We start from the raw sequence: 19,551 nt of genomic DNA, 5'->3' as shown, positions 1-19,551 counted from the left end.
GGGAGCAAGTTATATATATATATATATATATATGCACTCACACATATACACATATATATTAGAAGGAAGAAGGAAAGAAGAAAGTTAGAGAGAGATTGAAATGGTAAAATAAAAAGGAGAGAAAGGGAGGGTAGTTATTCAGTAAATCATTTGGTGGGCGTTCGAGAATGAGAATCCATTCTATTATCTCTCAGTAATATTGATTATATCATTGCAATGATTACATATAGAATATGATTACATGCACAGTATTATATCATTTCTGTGTCTTTATATTTTTTTTTTTAATCATTTTGGGATGCCTAATCCAACTTCCAGATTTTCTTTCATTTGAAGCCTTTTTTTTTTTTTTGATATCCTTTGTAGTAGTTGAGAACATAGAATTATTGGCAAGTTTAGGGTCTGTGAAATCTAGAAATGTTTCTAAAATGTACAATTCGCTGTTGAGCAAGCTACATACTGAGTGGAATCCTCCTCCCCCTCCCCCCACCGAAGAATTGATTGGGTGTCAGCTAGAATGTTTATTTGTCTCTAGTTTCTGCACTCTGAGTTAAAATCCTACCAAAGTTAAATTTGCCTTTGATTATTTTTGGATCCATTCATAACATACCATTCTAGGGCAGCAGAATGACAAAATTGTTAGAGCATTTCATGGAATACTTGGTGGTGGTCTATTCTGGATTCTTTGCAATACTGACAGTAATATCTGCAACTATACTGGCACCATGTTGTATTGGCTCTTATCATTCCATGGACAACATCAGACATGTGGAAAAGGCATACATGAACAACTGCTAGTCTTCCATAAAAAAAAAAACAAATGTCTTGTTATCTTGTCTAGGCCTGCCCCTCGGAGAGAAATTTTCCAGATGCAGATTTGTAGTCTCAAGAGATTCATGGGAACACAGGAGGGTAAAAAGCTGTATATTTAGTTCTGTGCTTTCTTGAATTCATATAAATGTGATCAACTAATGACTATTTTGTTAAACAATTTTGCTTTGACAAAGCAGTTTGAATAGATAAGCTTTTACAAAGACCCTAACTTGTAGTAAGTCACTGAACCTGCTAGAAATAGCATCCGGTTCTCCCTCATATCATACTTCAGTATCTTTAAAAAGAGCAAGTTTGATAATGTGGTTTTTGATATAATGTTTGAACAAAAAAGGACATGATGGTCATGGTTAGATCACACCAGTGCTGGCATAGTTCTAAACAATGAAGATATTACTACAGATGCTTTACAAGCATCTGTATAGGGCTGAAAAATGTGGCTGGAGACAGCTGTAATCCTTTCTCAGTCAGATATAGAGGAAATTTCATTAGGGAAATTATTCATATAACAACATATTAAAGTAAAGTACATAAATAATAGCATAATATGAAAAGTGCAATGAGAATTTAATAACAAATAGAAATAATACAAAAATGTTAAGCATAAATATCAAGAATTCATTGTTTTGGCAGTTAAATTCATGATTCATACTATAAAAGAAAGTCACTTTAATCATTTGCTTATGCATGCATGGAGATAAGAAAGTAAGACTATTAAAATAGTTTTTCTCATTTTGTTTATTCCGTTGTTGTTTTTGAAGCCCACCATGTTATGAGATGTGAAGTTTGTCTTTTGTATATGTGTAATGTTTTAAATGTGATATCAGCCATGGTGTGTATGTTTCAGTTTGACAGTCAAATAATAAAACATCAGGAATAATGAGATACTCAAATTATTGAAACAGACTTTTAGAAGTATTTCTTGTCTACCAAGTGCCCAATACCATCTCTCCTGCCCATGTTACCCCCACCCCAGTGCCCCTTTCCCAGTTCTCAGGGTTGGCACTCTCAATGTAGGCACATTGAAAGGTAGGTCTAGCAAGATTGTTGAGATGCTTGAACGGAGGCATGTCGTCGTATGCTGTATCCAAGAGGTAAGGTATAGAGGAGCTTCAGCCAGGTTCCTCACAGGGAAGACACATAGATATAAAATCTTCTGGGAAGGTAATAGTGATGGGGTAGGTGGTGTGGGAATACTTCTAACAGGGAAATTGATGGATAAGGTCATAGAAGGTGGTCAGATTGTGCAGTAGAGTGCTTAAGCTCAGGCAAGTCTTGCAAAATAGCATAGTGTCAATTGTCTCTGCTTATGCCCCACAAGCAGGCCTACCAAATGAACAGAAGGACCACTTTTATGATATTCATCTTTAGGCTATCTCTAAGATGAATGACAAGGATCTCATCTTTGTGGCTGGGGATTTCAATGGGCATGTTGGATGGTAGCTCGGTATTTTCCTTGGTGTACATGGGTGCCAAAGAATTGGTTCCCAAAACAAAGAGGGAAGAAGGCTACTCGAGTTCTGTGACGCAAATAACCTATTGATCTGCAACACCAACTTCAGGAACTCGACCGGCCACCTGATAACCTACCAATCAGGTAGATACATTAGCCAGATTGATTACATTCTCACCAGGCAGCAGGATGCATGGTTGCTCTTAAATACAAAGACCCTCCTTGGTGAAGGATGTACCCACCAGCATAGCCTAGTCATCAGTGACTTTAGATTCCAGGCTAGTAGGATGCCAAGAAGCAGACCAATCTGCAAAAGAAGGATTTGGAAGCTTAAGGACCCTGCATATGGTCAGAGATTTAGGGACATCCTAATTGAGAAATTTGATGAGAGGGAGGAAGAGCTACAAACTTGTGACATAGAGGGCAACCAGGAATTCCTGTGGGACAGCTTGCTGAGTGCCACAGACCAAATTTGTGGGTGGTGCAAAATCCCAACCAGACCTAGGGTAACATAGTGGTGGAACTTTGCCATGGATAGGGCCATTAGAGCAAAGAAACAGGACTGGAAGATCTGGAGAAGTGGGGGTAGCAAGGAACTGTATCAGATAACCAGAAGGTAAGCTAGGAGACAGGTATATCTAGTCAAGGGAGAAGCAGAAAGAGGAAGTTTGCCTATGATCAGTGACATGAGGACCAAAGAATCAAAGTGTTCCGGATTGCAAGACTGTGTGAGAAAAATTGTGATGTCATAAGAGAGAAATGTGTCCACATGGATGATGGTACATTTGCATTTAGTGATTTTGCAAAGAAAGAGGCTTGGAAATGCCATTATGAAAGACTACTGAATGTAGAGAATAAATGGGAGGAGGAGAGTCCAGTTGACCCAGTTGATGGACAGCTTCCTGAATTGACAGTACCTTGGTAGATAAAGCAATGGTGATGATGATGATGATGTAATTGACCTTAACTACTGAGTGTGAATATATAAAAAAACAAAACTGCATCCCTCTGCCCGAGTCATGTCGAGCCATGTGACAGAGTAGATTCATCAAACCAGTATGATCTCAAGCCATTCTCTGATGAAGAGAACCTGCTGAGGCCCTTGTTCTGCAGTGGACTGAACAAGAGCAATCCAATCCAACTCAATATATATATATGTTTGTGTCTCCTTGTCTTGATAACGTGTACTAGTTGTAAACGAGCATCACCATCACACAGTGGTGTCCTTCATTTGCAACTAGGCAGAATTTGAACTTAGAATGTAGCAGCAGACGAAATACTGCTAAGCATTTCACCCGGTGTGCTAACGTTTCTGCTAGCTCACTGCCTTAACAACTATAATAAATAATATAAATGTTGACACCTCACTTCATTCAGGAAAAAACTGGAAGTTTTATTTGCATGGCATTTTATCATTAATATGAAATTACATATTAAATCTACTGTTACAATTACTATTGCTTCCTAAACACACAAGAAAGTAATTCAAGATTTTGCTATTTGTAACTATACTGTTATTCTTAATGACAATATCTAAAATGATAATATCAAATTTTCAACAATGGATGATCTTTTATTTGTATTACTCAAAGTGTTATGGTGCTTAACGAAAGCGTGAATATTAACTCCTTTGTTACTGTTTCAGTTGAAATGCTCTGCTTTTTGTTTTCAATTAATTCTGGTTTGATTTCCACTCATTTAACTTGTTTTTGGAACATGAGTTAACCAGAAACTTTGATGAAATATTTTAATTTAGATAACTTCAAAAGAGGATGCTTATATCATAGGACCAAGAATGGTCTCAGGCAGTTGGTACCTGCATTCTCAATTTGAGGACTAACAACTTGTATGCTTATAGACCCTCTTCAAATGTTTAAGGGTTTTGAGAAAAATTGTTAAGCTAAGCCATGCATTACTGAAAGGGGAGTTAACAGGGGGAATGTTTCTCCATGACGTGTCCAAATTCTAATTCTGAAAAATTCTAATAAACTAAAAATGCTGTTACCTTACTCCTGAGTAGTTAATCAGCTTCTCCAAATGAACATCCATTAACTTTAATTTTAACTTTGGCAAATAACATCTCAAAATATAATTTTTTTGAGCCGGTTTGACTTTAAACAGGCCTAAGTCACAGTGTATATCGATGATCAACCCTGTTGCAGCATGATTTAAAAATAATGGAAAATTGTCAGTTTTATAAAAATTTCTTTTGGGTTGAGGAATGCTGTAGTTACCTCTCAAAGAATAATTGATAACATAATAACTGCTAATCGTTTAAATAAGATATTTTCTAATATTGATGATATGATCATATGTTGAAGAAATATAGAGGAACATAAACCAAAATTTAGATAAGTTTAATATTTGGAAGGAAATAAGTGTGTACATATAACATGCAAACTATCCATTTTCTGGGATATAAAATTTCTTGTAGAATTCTAAAGCTAGATCCAGAAAGGTTAGAAGCATTGAGGCACTATCACTCTCTTAATAATAATAATAATAATAATAATAATAATAATAACAATAATAATACTAATAATAATATCACTTTAAAGGTTGCTTGTAATGTTCTCATAATATTCCAGGTGGATTCAGATAATGTAAAGCTATTTTCATCAATTTCCCATTAACCTTTTAACAGAATCACAAAAATGTGATTTTAATAGCAGCAAGTCTTTGTTCTCAAGGCTACACTTAGAAGAGTTGATGAATCTGGAATATTTGTACTTTGAACTGATACCTCCATGGTGGCAGCAAAATAATTGTCCTATTTATCAAGGACATAACTGCAACACTTTTGCTTACACTGGAAAGCCTTACCCACCATTGAAAGTGTCAGAAAGGGGAAACATTAATTGCCAAAGCTTTTCAACTATTAACAAATCATGCAGCTATTTACTTTTATTCTCAAAAACCAGCTTTCATCAAAGGTTAGAAATAATAAACTGGTATGTTGGCAAATGGAATTGTCTGAATACAATTTTGACATATTATACATAACCCTGGAAGAGAAAATGCTGTTGTTGCTGCTTCCTTCAGAATTAGTTTTGCTTCTTCACGATTTTCTCTTTCATAGTTTTATAATTGCTTTTACTATCCTAGCATCCATTGATTTTTATCACTTTGTGGAATCCAAAAGTTTGCCTTTTAGCATAGATGATGTACAGGTGTGTGCTTGTCTCTTGCAAAGTTTGTGCCTATATTGACTGTTTTTTTTATCAAAAATATTCCAAGTTACAAGGCCAGTAATTTTAGGGGAAGGGGTTAAGTCAATTACATCAACCCCATTGTTCCACTGGTACTTATTTCATTGACCCCGAAAGGATGAAAGGCAAAGTCGGCATCAGCAGAATTTGAACTCGGAACGTAAAGATGGATGAAATGCCACTAAACATCTCACCCAGTGTGCTAACAATTCTGCCAGCTCGCTGCCTTGATATTGGTTTCAAATTTTGGCACAAGGCCAGCGATTTCAGGGAGCGAGTAAGTCGATTACTGGTACTTATTTTATCAACCCTGAAAGGATGAAAGGCAAAGTTGACCTTGGCTGAATTTGAACTCAGAAAATAAGCAGCCAGAAGAAGTGCGACTAAACATCTTGTCCAACTCATTATCGATTCTGTCAGCTCACCAATATTTGTTTTAAACACAATATTCTTTTCAATTACATATACCCCAGTATTTCACTGGTACTTAATTTTATTGACCTCCAAAAAGGATGAAAGGCAAAGTTGACCTCGGTGGAATTTGAACTCCGAATGTAAAGACAGACAAAATTACCACCAAGCATTTCGCCTGGTGTACTAACAATTCTGTCAGCTTACCGATATTTGTTTTAAACATAATATTAACCACAGTGCACATATATCTTTGTGTGTAATGTCAACATGGTGCATGTATGTTTATCTCTAATATGTTTTGAATCTGATATCAGCTTTAGTGCAGTTGTGTGTATGTGTGTAATCTCAACCTCAGTGTACATGTGTTGGCTCCACTGTCAAAAAGAAGAAGAAAAAATATGACAACAGGAATGGCGGAAGACTTGAATTGCTGAATAAAACTTTTTGAAGTATTTCTTGTTTATGTAACACACCTCAAAAACAGAAACTATATCTCTTAGTCTATATGGTTTAGGAAGTGCTTGCAAACATGTGCACACACATGGGCATGCCCCCTCCACACACACAATGAACTAGAAGAGTTTGTCACAAATTAACTGAAACTCAGATAAAATTTTTTATCTTAATTCTATAAGTTGATCTCATATCTGAAATCAACATAGTAAGGGAAAATGTCTCTGTTTTTATCCATTTTTGTTTTGTATTTTGAACTAGTGAGAATGTTTTTCAATGACTAAATAACAATATATTTATAGAATACCAATATTACTTATCTTAGAATGATTGATTTGTAGCTTTTTGAAGAAACAGAATTCACTTGAGATCAAAAGAATGATGCCTGAATGCAGTTGATTTTGATTCTCAAATAGGTAGAAATTATAGGTGGTTCGTGTGATGTTTTCAGTTAACGAGGTAGTTTCTGTATGGTTGCTTGTCCAGCTAGAAATACCAGCTAAATACCATTCAAATCACACCCACCACCTTAAAAAGAGAAGGACATATTGGACTATGTAGTTCAAGAATGAAAAATGGACAAGTCATGGTTGGAATGCCTATGATCATAGGTCTTCTCAGCCAGGGCTGATTCAGGGTTTAACGACATGAACACCATATGACATTTGAATATATTGAGTGACATAACCAAACATTAACCCTTTCATTACCATATTTCTGTTGAGATGCTCTGAGTTTCTTTCAAATAATTTTAAATATAACAAAGGATTTAATAAAATAACTTGGTTATCATTAAGCTAGTGTTAGGAACATAAATTGTGACTAAGGTTTGGTGGAAGATTTTAATTCAAGACTTATGAAAACAAAACATTAGTTTTACAGAGCCAAAGCTGGTTTCAGCTGGGTGGGTGAAGAAAGGGTTAACAGAAAGAATATTCCAAGAATATCCCAAGAAGGCGGTGAGCTGGCAGAAATGTTAGCATGCCGGGCAAAATGCTTAGTGGTATTTCATCTGCCGTTATGTTCTGAGTTCGAATTCCACCGAGTTCGACTTTGCCTTTCATCATTTCGGGGTTGATAAATTAAGTACCAGTTACGTACTGGGGCTGATGTAATTGACTTAATCCCTTTGTCTGTCTTTGTTTGTCCCCTCTATGTTTAGCCCCTTGTGGGCAATAAAGAAATAAGAAAGAATTTTCCAATATACTGGAGCTTAGATGGAGAAAGATCTGTTATGACACCTGCAGTGTCAGAAATATTGTCTAGTTTTCAATATGAAAGATTTGCATATTTTTGTAATAATATAACCATAGAATTAAAATTATCCCTTAAAATTAATATCAAGTAGAATCTAAGACTACTGTAACCATTTAGCATTTAAACCAGCCATAACCAACCCAAATATTCCACCTGTTTTATGTTCAAACCTGCCAGATCCAACCTTTCACATCTACCTACAATGTCATTCTGAAAATAAACAGTGACACCACTGGAATCTCAAAGCTGCAAGATAATGCATGATTAATTTGAAACAATGTGAATAAACAAGCATTACATTTGACAGAGTAATCTGAATGCTAAACTATTAAAGTCATTCCATAGTTTACGCATGTTTGGTTTAAGCCATTTCAAATAATGTGATTGGTTGATATCAAAAACTTAATTTATGCAAAGTTTAAAAAAAAATTAAAATTTCAAATTTGAAAATTGGTGAACAAGGAATTTCATTTTTATACCAATATAACAATTAGGAAATATTATTGATACTGCTGACTAATATGACTAGAATATTATTTATTTGATCATCACTCTTGTTGCCATTATTATTGCTGTTGTTACCCTCCTCCTCTGCCCTCTCCCCCTCCTCCTCTTCTTTATTGTCATCATTTCATTATATTTGTTGTTCCATGCTGGCATGAGTTAGATAGGTCTGTCTCTTCTGTTGTAGTTTTCATCCTCTATCACACACAGCCACAAAGAAAACTGATATGCTTTTTTGTTTTGTATAGATTACAGTGTAGACTGCATGTATTTTATCATGTTACCAGAACTAAACCAATTGATCCCTATGGAAGGGTTAAAGAGCCCCCTCAGCCTTCTGTTAGTTCTTATTTGAAGTTACTGTCCTCCTAATCATATAACCTGCAGTATGGCTTGCAGAATCTGTTTTGTTCATACATTCCATGGTTTCTATAACTGGATATCTTTCTTACCATCAACTACTCTACTAGTTCCAAATAAGTGAAAGTTGGTTTCAGTATTTTTCTCATTAACTCTGTATCTCAAATGTAAAAAAACACAATATTTATTGCTAAATTAAATTAGAAAAAAATAAAGTTTGAACTCATTTTTCTAAATGATTTGCATATCTGCAAACTGTGTACTATAAATAAAACTTAATTATTTTTACAATTATTAAAAATAATTTTTGCTTTACTTCGTTCTAATCTTGTAATGTTCCTCCAATTTCCTCAGAAAGTTATATTTAGTAATGCCCATTTTGTCTTCTAAAATATTATAAGCAAACTTCAAATTTTAGGGTTTCACTTGATTACAGTAATAAAACTACTCAGGCTATAAAATTTTAGTATTTCGTTACATTTTCTTCCTAGAAAGTATAATTTTTGTGTTCTTTAGAATATGGTTCGTCAAAACAACATAACCTGCAAGCAAGTTTTTATTTTATGAGAGAAGACTTTTTATACAATATCACCTGACTCATTTATAGATTCGAGTCATGTTTCTTTTTTTAACCTAATGCATTTTAATTTGTTTCTTGTATTAAAACGGGGACAGTCCAAAATACATTTGTAATAAAAGTATTGATTTCTGAAATGCCAACAGTCATGACTCCTCTCATATGGTTAACTTGGTTTGTGCATTCATTGCTGCTAAAGCTGTTTGTTGAGAACCGAAGAAAAAAAAATATTAGGTTTGGTAGAAAAACAACAAAACAAAAAACAATTATGACTTGAAGAGGATCAAAGGATCCTGAAAGAGATTCATGTAAGAATGAAAATAAAAAAGATTATCAAATTCTATTTGTCAACCGTTCTTATCTGTTCCAAAGCCAGTCACGTTGTCTCATGGAAACAGAATCCAAGGTAATAAATATTTTGGTGCATCAGTATAAAATCTAGATTCTAAACAAGATTTATGAAAGAAAAACCATCATCATTGTTTTAACATTTACCTTTTCATGCTTGCATAGGACAGACGTGTGTGCATCGAGGTAGAGTTTTTCTGTATCCAGATGCTCTTCCTGTTACTAGAATCCACTTATTTCCAAGCAAAATAATAATCTCCCAGTCTATCGAATAACTGACAGCCTGGACATGTCTTACACAGAGAATTAGAAAGAAACATCTCTGAATGAGTGAGCCTTCTGTTTATAAAGATGGTGCAATTTGTGAAGGAGGCCAGACATGCATTTTGGTTGGACTGAAAGCAAAGGACACCATCAAGAAGCCATTGTTTACAAACCAATGAACCCATGGGAAATATGATTTCATAAATACACACACATATATGCACTCGCGCATGCACACACACACACACACACACACACACACACATCTATCTTTTACTTGCTTCGGTCAATAGACTGTGGCCATACTGGGGGGCATTGCCTTGAATTTCACTCAACCAAATTGACCCTGGTACTTATTTTTTTTTAAAGCCTGGCACTTATTCTATCACTCCCTTTTGCTTAACTGCTAAGTTATGGAGATGTAAACACACCAAGACGGCAAGCTGGCAGAAACGGTAGCACGCTGGGCGAAATGTTTAGTGGTATTTTGTCTGCCGCTTCGTTCTGAGTTCAAATTCTGCCGAGGTCGACTTTGCCTTTCATCCTTTTGGGGTCGATTAAATAAGTACCAGTTACGCACTGGGGTCAATATAATCGACTTAATCCATTTGTCTGTCCTTGTTTGTCCCCTCTGTGTGTAGCCCCTTGTTAGTAGTCAAGAAATAACACCAACACCAATTGTCAAGCAGTGGTGGGGGCAAGAACAAAGACACACATACACATGCAACAAGCTTCTTTCAGTTTCCATCTACCAAATCAACTCACAAGGCTTTGCTTGGCCTGAGGCTAAAGTAGAAGACACTTGCCTAAGATGCCATACAGTGGGAATGAACCTGAAAACATGTGGTTAGGAGGCAAATTTCTTACCACACAGCCACACCTATATATGTATGTAATAGGCTATTTTTAGTTTCTGCCAACCAAATCCACTCAAAATACTTTAGTTGGTCTTCAGGTATAGCAGAATACACATTGCCCAAGGTGCCATGCAGTGAGATTGAACTCAAAACCATGTGGTTAAGAAGTGAGCTTCTTAACTATAGCTGCCATGACTGTACAAATACACAGCCACACAAAATTTATGGCAGTTGGGGTGGGGATGAAATAGAAAGATGTATGAACTGATTTTCACTATTGAATATATTGTATAAAATGTCTGCTTCACCTCTTGGCTTATAAAACTAAATATTTTGACTTTGACAACCAGAGAAAGCCAATATTTCAGTGATAAATGGTATATAGAAAGCATTATATTCTCATTATATAATGTTGTAAGTCTCACAATGTGTTATGGCATAATGCAATTTCTTTTCTTTTAATATCTGACAAGCAGAAGATGAAAAATTATAGAAAGACGGTGACAATGGAATTTTAACCATAAATAGATTATTTAAGTAAAGACAGTGAAATGAAATACATTATCATCATTATTATTGTCGTTTTATGTCCTTATTTTTCTTCATTCTTACATGGGTTGGACACAATGGACGAGATAGCTAATAATGTAGGTGATTTCATAGGTGGTAGGGGTAGTGTTGCTTAACTTGAAGTCAACCGTGCACAGGTATTCAGTCTCAACCATTCGGGGAAAGTTTAGCTGTTTATCATTATTTAACATCCGCTTTCTATGCAGATGGTTTGATTGAGGACTGGCAGTCTGATCTTGCAAGGTTTCTACAGCTGGATGCCCTTCCTCAGAGTGAAAGGCAGAGTGTATGATGCCTGTGCGTGAACAGCAATGCTACATGTATGTCATTATTCAGTTTATTTCAAAATTTCTTGCCAATAGAGAAAGATCCGGTTTCTAACATAGATCTAAGGTTCCTTCATTGGAATTTCAACATCAACAACAGGATATTTTTGTTTGTTTGTATGAATGTATGTATGTATATGTGTGTGTTGTGAGTTTGTGTATGTTTTTATCTCCTTGACTTTATATAGAGTAACAGGTGTAAATGAGTGTCACCATCATACAAGCAGTGTCATTCATTTCCAATATCCTGTGGAAACATACCTGACAATTGAGAAATATGATCTTCCTTGGAAAGAGGTAAGGGTTGGTGACAGGATGGGCATTCGACTGTAGAAAATCTGTCTCAATAAACTCCATCTGGCAAGTAAGGAAAAGTGGATATTAAAACACAAAAAAGGACAATGATTGGGGGGGGGGGGAAATGCTAATAATGTTTTCAAATTAAAAGCAATTAGAAAAGAACAAATTTTATTGGTAATTGTTATTTTGAGCATGAACACATTGCTGTATATTTGTATAGTTTTGGAAGTTTTATGGTTGAATTTTCTGACGTTCGCCATAACTATGTTGGTGAGAGAAATTACAGTGTGCAAAAATGCTGCCAGTTATTGATCTGTTTAACTTTGCTTGATTGATGAAACGTGTATTGAATGCTTGATTATTTGTTTGGTTTTTGCTTTTTTTATGGTGTTTTATTCACTACTGCATTTATTTATTTTGCAGTTGCTAAGAAACTTAAACATGGGACAAGAAATCCAGGTGTTAGTGTTTGTGTTGGTAATACTCCTTTGTGAAGCTTGTGAAACCAAACGCTGTAAGTGAAAAACTTAATAATTCTCATTTACCTTCAAATACAAACAAATTGTCAACCTTTATTTCTTCTCTCTCTTTGCTCTCTCTTCAGATAAATAACCATACTCCAAATATTTATATGTTCTGCTTGATTATTCGTAATTAGTTGACACTGTAAATAAAGAGATAATTAGAATTATTGACTTCAGAGAGAGAGAGGAAATGAATATAACATGATGCAAAAGCTGATATTCATACTTTTCCAGTTAAATTGAAGAATCAAAACAGACTTGATTCTTTGAGAGCTCAGATGCTTATTCCTTTGGAATATGGCTCATGACTATTTTCTTTAACCCTTCAGCATTTCAATTGGTCATATCCAGACAAAATATTCCACCTGTTTTATTTTCAAACTGGTCAGATCTGACTTTTCACACTTACCCCACAGTGTCATTTTGAAATTAGAATCCCATCATTGAAATCTCAAAACCATGAAATAATGCACGATTTAAAAATAATTTAAAACGATGTGAATATGTAAGCTTTACATTTGATAGAATAATCTGAATGCTAAAGGAATAGACTAAGAATGAGACATTTGGATAATATTCATAGTCTTAATTAGTCACACTTGGGAATTCAGCCAGAAAATGTAATGATGATTGCTTCTGAACGGACCCTATGGAGGAGGTGTCTAAGAACCTTACCTCCATGACCCTTCTGGGAGTAACGAGTAGAGAAAATGGATTGATGTTAACAATTATTCACCATATCCAGCAATCAATACAATGTTTCTATTCCTTGTTAATCCCTAATCTTGATATACCAAATCTTGTTATCCCTTATTTTGTTATCTTTAACCCTTTGATTACCAACCTCACTGAAACCGGCTCTGGCTCTGTAATACAAATGTCTTGTTTTCATAAGTTTTGAATTAAAATCTTCCACCAAACCTTAATCACAATTTACATTTCCTAACACTAGCTTAATAACTAAGTTATTTTTTGCTAAATTCTTTGTTATATTTAAAGTAGTTGAAAGAAACAAAGAGCATCTCAAAATAAATACAGTAATGAAAGGGTTAATCTTGTTATCATTCATTTTTTCTTTACTTCAGATGGTCTTGATGATCCAATCCACTGTAGTAAAATCCGGATCAAATGGCTTGAAGATGATCAATGTGCAATAATTGTTGGCAAAATCACTGCCCCACAAAGTCCAAATTCAGACAAAGACTGCCAGTTCATATTGGGAGCATCATCAAGAAGCAAATACCAGTTTGTGTTACTCACCTTTGACACATTTTACATCAACAGCTGTGATGTTGTGCTCAAAATCTCAGACTCACCAACAGCTCAGTTTGACAGAAAGGTCAAACAATTGGTAAGTTACTGTTTCTTACCCTTTTATGTGCTTATCAGTTCATTTATTTGTATATTTATTTACTTATTTATTTATTTATTCAGTCTTTGTTTTTCATCCTCTTTCTCCTTGTCCTCCTCATCGCCACTATCATCATTATTATCATCATTTAATGTCCATCTTCCATGCTGGAATAGGTGAAATAGTTTAAGAGGATCTGATGAGCCATGGGGCTGCATCAAGCCCCAGTGTCTACTTTCTATGGCTGAATGCTCTTCCTTAACCAAACGTTTTACAGAGTGTACTGGGTGCTTTATTTGTGGAATCAGCACTTGTGAAGTCACCAAGTAATTTTCAAGACAAAAAGAAGCTCCCTTGGTTGAGTAGGGGGTGTAGTGGAGAGAGGTGATTTTATATTTGGTAGTGAGAAGCGAAGGTGATAGAAGGACAGGAATAGATATCTTGCTTTTGAGAAGATACATGGTTGCCCTGCATTTTATAAATAACGGGTGAGAGTAGCTGGAAAGAGAGATGAAGATGGTAGTGATTAGAGAGAGACAGATGTACAGTGACATAGATGGAAGTCAGAGGTACATAGGAGTGGATGCAGTGAGTGGTGAGCAAAAGTATGGTGCAGTCATTGACAGATGTGAGAGGAAGTTAAGGATCAGATATGGCAGTCTTAAGATGTAACTCAGTGGAAACAGAGAAGTAGCTAACAACACAGAAAAGGTGATCAGTGAAAAATAAGTGGGAAGGGATAATAATAAGGGATGGATTTAAAAAAAGTGGTTCCAGGGCTAGGGATAACTGGTAGCACAAGACGTGATGAAATGTGTGAAATTCTGCTCTCATATAATGGCAACAGATGAATAGTACTGTAGTTAGAAAGGTAATGAAGGAATGGATGTTAGGAAGAGGTGGGGAAGATTTGACTAGGATAGATTAGGGGCAGGGCCCAGTGTATGTAGAGATATAAATATAATGCTTGTAGTATCTCAGCTTTTCCATGATGGATAAGTTTTCTCAAGCCTAGTGAATTTCCAATCATCTTGGTTGTTTATCATCTCCTGTGAGGTTCAGCATCCTGAGTCACTCATCACTACTTTATCCCACATTTCTCTGGGTCTCCTTTCAGTTCCATCCACTCTAAATGACCAGCACTTCTTTATGAAGTTGTCCCCATCCATATTCACCACATGACTATACTAACGGAGGCCTCTCTCTTGCACACTACATCTAATTCCTCTTAAGCTCAGTTTTTCTTTCAGTGTATTTGTATTTTGTCCTATCTACATACTGATGTTGCACAGTGAATGGAGCATTTTAACTTCATTTCTTCCTTTGCATACCCCACTGCATTCAGGTCCCATGTCTCACTACTCATGTAGCATTACTGTTTGTATACAAGCATCATGTAATCAGCCTTTTACTCTGAGTCAACCTTTTAAGCTGGGAGAGAGGGAAAGAGAGAGAGAGCGAGAAAGAGTGCTTTAAACTTTCTCTGATCAGTTCTTATCCTAGGAACTATATTTTCAGAACATCTTCATCTGCTGTTAATTAGGTCACCTAAGTGACAGAAGCTATCTAATTACTTAAACAAACAAACAAACTCATCCATTAAAAACAGTTAATGATATTACAGTTTGAATATATCTGCAAATTCTGATATTTGTACAAAGAGTGTCTGTAAGAATAAAGTGTCTTATGATAGAATGTCTTTCCAAATGCTAATCTAAATATTTAAAGCTCTACTTCTATAGAGAGGTTTACTTATTTTCATCTAAATTGACTGAGGCAAATAGTTATGTGTTTCTTGTGGCAATAACATGATTTGTCACACACTTTATCAAAATATACTCTAATAAATCAGATATTATATCTTTCTTTATTGCGTTTGTGTTTTTTATTGCTTAGCTTAAGATCAGCTCCTGATCATGTTATAGTTAAAGACACTCTAGCTGTGGCTGTCCTAGATTTTGTCAGGCTTAGGGAGTACTGGGTGCAGTTTATCATGACATCAGCATGAGAGAGGTTGTCACATCTTTGACAAGACTACAAGGTCCTCTCAACCTAATATTACCTCTGCTCAATCACTAACCACTTTATAGGGTGTATTGGGTGCATTTTTTTTTTTATCTGTCACTGTCAGCCCTAATGAATTTGCTTCATGCAAAGCATAAGGCAGTGAAAATTAAAAAGTCTTCGTTATTTTGTACAGCCCCTATTCACATAAGGCAATATAACTAAAAAGGTGAATAGGAGATAGAATGGTAACTGAAGAAAACCAGGCTGAACGATGAAGGGAACACTAGCACAATGGTAGAAAACAGTGATTGGAGTGAAGGTAGGGGAGATGTGAGAAAGTGAGTGTTGGATATCGGTAATGTGCGGCCTGGGATGAGGGAATGATGACTTAACCCTTTTGATACCTACCCGACTGAAACCACCTCTGGCTCTGTAGTACAGATGTCTTGTTTTCAAAAGTTTTGAATTAAAATCTTCCACCAAACCTTAGTCACAGTTTATGTTCTTAACACTAGCTTAATGGTAACTAAGTTGTTTTACTAAATTCTTTGTTATATTTAAAATTAATTGAAAGAAACATAGAGCATCTCAAAATAAATACGGTAATGAAAGGGTTAAAAAATATAATAGAGAAACAATTCTTAACCCTTTTGATACCAACCCAGCTGAAACCACCTCTGGCTCTGTAGTACAAATGTCTTGTTTTCAAAAGTTCTGAATTAAAATCTTCCACCAAACCTTAGTCACAGTTTATGTTCTTAACACTAGCTTAATGGTAACTAAGTTGTTTTACTAAATTCTTCATTATATTTAAAATTAATTGAAAAAAACACAGAGCACCTCAACAGAAATATGGTAACAAAAGGGTTAATACCTTACTAAACTTGTCAGTCTTGATGGTGGTATTTTTAATTGTGTCGTGGATTTAAATTGCCTTTTCAGCAAGACATCGGCTCCTGCCCCTTTATTGTACTTTCATATCCCTCAATATTGTGACCCACTCAGTTAAGGGGTCTTGCTATGTGGATACTTGGTAACCTCAGAAGTGCTGGTGCTACAAAAAAAGCACCTAATACTTTCTGTGTTAGTCGGTGGAACTGGGAAGGGTATCTAGCTGTAGAAACCATTGCCAAAGCAGATATTGGAGCTTTGCAGAGTCCTCTGGCTCATCAGTTCCATCTGAACCATCAAACCCATGCCAGCATGGAAAATGGATGTTAAATGATGATGGTGATGATGTAGTAGTAGCATATATGCGTCATCATCATCATCGTTTAACGTCCGCTTTCCATGCTAGCATGGGTTGGACAATTTGACTGAGGACTGGCAAACCAGATGGCTGCACCAGGCTCCAATCTGATCTGGCAGAGTTTCTACAGCTGGATGCCCTTCCTAACGCCCACCACTCCGAGAGTGTAGTGGGTCATCATTTAGCATCCATTGTTCATGCTGGCATGGGTTGGATGGTTTGACTGAGGACTGGCAAGCCAGGAGGCTGCACCAGGCTCCAATCTGATCTGGCAGAGTTTCTACAGCTGGATGCCCTTCCTAACGCCAACCACTCCGAGAGTGTAGTGGGTCATCATTTAGCATCCATTGTTCATGCTGGCTGGCATGGGTTGGATGGTTTGACCAGGGCCAGTAAGCTGAGGGGCTACACCAGACTCCAGTCTGATTTGGCATGGTTTCTACAGCTGAATGTCCTTCCTAACACCAACAATTTCGAGAGTGTAACAAGTGCTTTTATGTGCCACCAGCACGGGTACCAGTTGCGTGACACAAGTATCTGCCATGCATGTATGTATGTATTGTCATTTAGCTATTGGGAATAGGTGGGTATAAGTCATCTGGTGAAAGCCACTGATGTCTATGTTTAGCCCCAAATATGTTTTGTTTCTATTCCTAAATAATTACATTTCCATCATTGTCCAGTTTCCATTCAAGCAGTTTTCCGGTTATCTGTTGATAAACAGACATTAAATAATAATGTTTGCATGACTTGCTTTGATTTCCTTATCAAGTCTGAACAGTCATACCATGGCAGGGTTTTGTGACTTGGTTGTTGCTAATGAATTTTTGATTGCTGCTTATAGCATTTGATGTTTGCTCAGATTTTGACAACGCTTAAATTATTGTTGTCGTCGTTGTTGTTGTTGTTGTTGTTGTTGTTGTTGTTGTTGTTGTTGTTGTTGTTGTTGTTGTTGTTGTTAAGGGCAGTGGTTTGGCAGAATCACTGGTGTGTCTGGCACTTGCATATGGCATCTTCCTGTATTTCTTTCAGACTTCCATGTTCTGAGTTCAAATCCTGCCCAGGTCCAATAAGTGCCAACTGGATTGACTAAGCTACTTCCACTACTTTCAGGTCTTATACCTCTGTTAGAAATTATTGTTATTCTAGTCAAGACAAGACAAGAGGCAGGGAAGGAGAGAGAGAGATTGAGATTGAGACAGACATGTACATACACACACACACACATGTTTGTTCATTTTATATTTTCTTCTCTCAGTACTCCCTGACTGGTTCTCATGCCAGTGGCACGTAAAATGCACCAACCAAACGTGGCCCAATCCAGTACCCACTGATTGGCCCCTGTGCTGGTGGCATGTAAAAAGCACTATCCGAAGTGATCGATGCCAGGCCTGCCTGACTGGCTCCTGTGCTGGTGGCATGTAAAAAGCACCCACTACACTCTCGGAGTGGTTGGCTTTAGGAAGTGCATCCAACTGTAGAAACATTGCTAGATCAGATTGGTGCCTGGTGCAGCCGCTGGCTCTCCAGACCTCAGTCAAACCATCCAACCCATGCCAGCATAGAAAACGGACGTCAAATGATGATGTTAGTAAAAGTTAAATGACTACATACCCTTACTTGTTTTTGGAATAAGGGGTCTTTTTATTTCATACATCGTTGAAAGTGTAGAATTCAAACATTCATACACATGCATGCACACAAACACACACACACACACACATGATGCTTGTGCACACACGCATGCATGCACATGCAGGAGCACATACCCACACTATATCTCTCTTTCTCTCTTTCTCGCACACATACACAAAAGTGAAGGGCTTCAGGCAGTTTCCATCTCAATTGGTTGGCCAGGGGCTATAGAAGAAGACACCTGCCAAAGGTGCTAAACCTAAATTCTCATTGTTGCAAGCAGATTCCTTATCCACACAGCCATGCCTGCACCTAAAGTGAAACAAAATACGTCTGATTCTCTTCGTTCAATCTGGTCATTACCCAATTAATATTTATCATTAATTAATTAAAAATTAAAATTTGTTTCCATTATCTGTATTGGGGAGTTCAATCCAGTGTAAAAAAAACAAAACAAATCAAATCAAAAACAGATTAGAAACTGGTGAAAAAAAAAAATATTCAAAAAAATTTAATTACTAATTATCCTTTTATTTTTGATTTATCTGAAGCTAAGAATCATGAACACATTTATGAGTCTAACTCTAATCTCTGAAGATATCATAACTGAGCTATCATTTTTTCTTTATTTTTAATATTTTTTCAATCAAAAATTGTGTAAAAATTTTGTTTGAAAAACTTCAGATTTTTTTCAATGTGTTATGTATAAATAACTTTATAAATAACTACATAATATTTTATGTGTAAAAGAAATTCTTTTCATCCTCATCAATACATGTCAGTTGTGATAAATAGTTGAGGTAGTGACAATAATTTAAAGTGACTGCTTGCAGTATTATTCATAAATTACATTATGTTTGAAGTTTAGATTGTTATTGTAAGTATATTATGAGCAGGAGTGGCTGTGTGGTAAGTAGCTTGCTTACCAGCCACATGGTTCCAGGTTCGGTCCCACTGCGTGGCACCTTGGGCAAGCCTTTTGAGTGAATTTAATTGATGGAAACTGAAAGAAGCCTGACACATACAAATATACATACATATATATATATATATATATATATA

General features: G+C 36.1%; 1 protein-coding gene across 7 annotated transcripts in view; it reads left to right on the top strand.

Annotated features, from left to right (window-relative positions):
- The window catches only part of LOC106877240 (uncharacterized), a 160,733-nt gene that overhangs the window by 96,943 nt on the left and 44,239 nt on the right, over nucleotides 1-19,551 (top strand). For all 7 annotated transcript variants that reach the window (XM_014926112.2, XM_014926104.2, XM_014926133.2 and 4 more), the window contains exons 3-4: nucleotides 12,147-12,237; nucleotides 13,333-13,598. In XM_014926112.2, coding sequence (XP_014781598.1) covers nucleotides 12,147-12,237; nucleotides 13,333-13,598 — 357 coding nt within the window. The remainder of the gene's footprint in view (nucleotides 1-12,146; nucleotides 12,238-13,332; nucleotides 13,599-19,551) is intronic.

The sequence above is a fragment of the Octopus bimaculoides genome, chromosome 4 (assembly GCF_001194135.2).
Source record: "Octopus bimaculoides isolate UCB-OBI-ISO-001 chromosome 4, ASM119413v2, whole genome shotgun sequence".
NCBI lineage: Eukaryota > Metazoa > Mollusca > Cephalopoda > Octopoda > Octopodidae > Octopus > Octopus bimaculoides.
The sequence above is the reverse complement of the archived record's forward strand: the minus strand, read 5'-3'. Positions and strand labels throughout refer to the sequence as shown.